Consider the following 2,454-nt stretch of genomic DNA (forward strand, 5'->3'; position numbering starts at 1 on the left):
TTCCCGGGGCACGTGGTGCCATAAGGGGGCTGTAATAGGGCAGGTCGGGAGCAGGGGGTGAGCCCAGCGGCGCTCCGGACGCCTGGGTTCCGAGCCTGGCTCGCAGCGCCGTGAGGGGCGAGTCCCAGCCTGCAGGCAGCGGGCCCAGGAAGGGCTCGCCCCGGCCGGCCGGGCGGTGAGTGGGGGCGCCGGGGAGACGCCGAGGCAGGAAATCGCTGCCTGGGGAAGTGTTCGCAGCGCCGGGGGGATCGGAGCTGAAACGCGGCTGGTACCGGAGAGACCCCTCTACCCCCCAGCCAGCTCTGGAGCAGCGCGGGGGGGTCTGTGCAGCTGAGCCTAGCAGGGTCCCCCCCCCCCCGAGCCAGATCGGAGGCGGGTTTCTAGCTCAGCTGTGCGGTGTTTTCTTCCTGTCCCGAAGGTGGGAACAAAGGATCAGGGAATCCCCATCAGGCCGGGACTTGGAGACCAGAGCTGCACAGGCCACTCGCGGGGAGACCCCAAAGCCCTGAGCAGGGAGAGACACCAGCCTGAATCAGGGCGGGGCTGGTTGACAGCAGAGAGACCCCCTCATTCCAGTGTAAAGACGACCCCACCCTCATGGAAGAAAAACCCCATAAATGTTCAGACTGCAGGAAAAGCTTTAAGCAGAGCTCGACCCTAAGGAGGCACCAGCGAACCCACACGGGGGAGCGACCCTACAAATGCCTCCAGTGTGGGAAGAGCTTTGCGGACAGCTGTAAGCTCCTTCGCCATCAGAGGAGCCACACCGGGGAGCGACCCTATGGGTGTGAGTGCGGGAAAAGCTTTGCTGACAGCGCCAAGCTCCTAGACCACAAGCGAACCCACACAGGAGAGCGACCCTACAAATGCCTGCAGTGTGGTAAGAGTTTTGCCGACAGTTCCAGCCTCCTTCGCCATCAGAGGAGCCACACGGGGGAGCGACCCTGCATGTGTGCCCAGTGCGGGAAGAGCTTTGCCGACCCCTCCAACCTCCATCGCCATCAGAGGAGCCACACGGGGGAGCGACCCTACACGTGTGCCCAGTGCGGGAAGAGCTTTGGGCAAAACTCAAGCCTGATGAAGCACTGCAGGGCCCACACAGGCGAGAAACCCTACAGGTGTGATGAATGCGGGAAGAGCTTCGCTCAGACCTCCAACCTCCTGGAGCATCAGAGGATCCACACGGGCGTGAAACCCTACAAATGCCCTGTCTGCGGGAAAGTGTTCTGCCACAGCTCCTCGCTGACAGGCCATCGGAGGATCCATACTGGTGAGTGACCCTACAAATGTGTCATCTGCGGGAAGAGCTTCAGCCAGAGGTCCAACCACACCCAGCATCAGCGGACCCACACGGGGGAGCGACCCTTTAGATGCGATGAATGTGGGAAGAGCTTCAGTGTTCGCTCCAGGCTTATTATGCACCAGAGGATCCACACAGGGGAGTGACCCTGTAAATGTCCCAACTATGGGAAGCGCTTTAGTGACTGGCCAAATTTCATAAGACATCTGAAGACACATACCCAGGATGGGCCTGAGACATAAATTTGAAAGAAAGCTTAATTTGGAGCTCAGACCTTGGTGGCGAGAGCAGGGGTCTTGGATTATTATCAGGACTCCTGGGTTCTATTCCCAGTTCTAGGAAGGGAGTGGGGTCTAATGGGATAGAACAGCAGTAGGGATGAACGTCGGGACTCCTGGGTTTTATTCCCTGCACCTGGAGAGAAGTGGGGTCTAGTGTGTTAAAACAGGGGGCCGGGAGTCAAGACACCTGGATTCTATTCCCTGTTGTGGGAGTGGGATCTAGTGGGTTAGAGGAGGTGCTGGGAGTCAGGATGGCTGGGTTCCGTTTCCAGCTCTGGGAGGATGTGGGGTCTACTGGTTGGAGTGGGGAGGGCATTTCATTACTGTCCTAACCTTTTTGTTTTATAAACACCATTGCTGGGATACCTATGAGCCCCAATGTCATGTGGCCATTGAAAAGGCAAACACAAGCCCAGGATGTATCAGGCAAGATACTTCCAGTAGCAGTTGGGGAGGGGGTGAGGATAGTTCAGTGGTTTGAGCATTGGGCTGCTAAGTACAGGGTTATGAGTTCAGTCCTTGAGGGGGCTACTTAGGGATCTGGGGCAAAATCAGTACTTGGTCCTGCTAGTGAAGGCAGGGGACTGGACTCGACTCAATGACCTTTCAGGGTCCCTTCCAGTTCTATGAGATAGATATATCTCCTTATATTTAGGTTCTTCTCATCCCAAACCATCTTTGGAGAGACAGGGAGCAATACAGCATCGCCATTCATTCCTCACAAAGAAAAGTTGGTCTGGAAGGGACCCCCCAAGCTCATCTAGTCCAGCCCCCTGCACTGAGGCAGGACCAATCCTGCCTTGACCAGTATTTGTGCAACCTATTCATCCAAAATTCCAGGGACAGGGAGGCCACAGCCTCCCTTGGAAGCCT

The 2,454-nt window shown here is 57.2% G+C and overlaps 1 protein-coding gene across 1 annotated transcript; it reads left to right on the plus strand.

Annotated features, from left to right (window-relative positions):
• The first annotated feature begins 88 nt into the window (after window positions 1–88).
• LOC112102035 (zinc finger protein 2 homolog) lies at window positions 89–2,097 on the plus strand. The gene has a single exon (XM_029914204.1). It carries the CDS (start codon window positions 598–600, stop codon window positions 1,276–1,278), a length of 681 nt encoding a protein of 226 aa, XP_029770064.1. The 5' UTR covers window positions 89–597; the 3' UTR covers window positions 1,279–2,097.
• Window positions 2,098–2,454: the final 357 nt, after the last annotated feature.

The sequence above is a fragment of the Terrapene carolina genome, unplaced genomic scaffold, assembly GCF_002925995.2.
Source record: "Terrapene carolina triunguis isolate 2854851 unplaced genomic scaffold, T_m_triunguis-2.0 Scaffold33502, whole genome shotgun sequence".
In the NCBI taxonomy this organism is placed as follows: domain Eukaryota; kingdom Metazoa; phylum Chordata; order Testudines; family Emydidae; genus Terrapene; species Terrapene triunguis.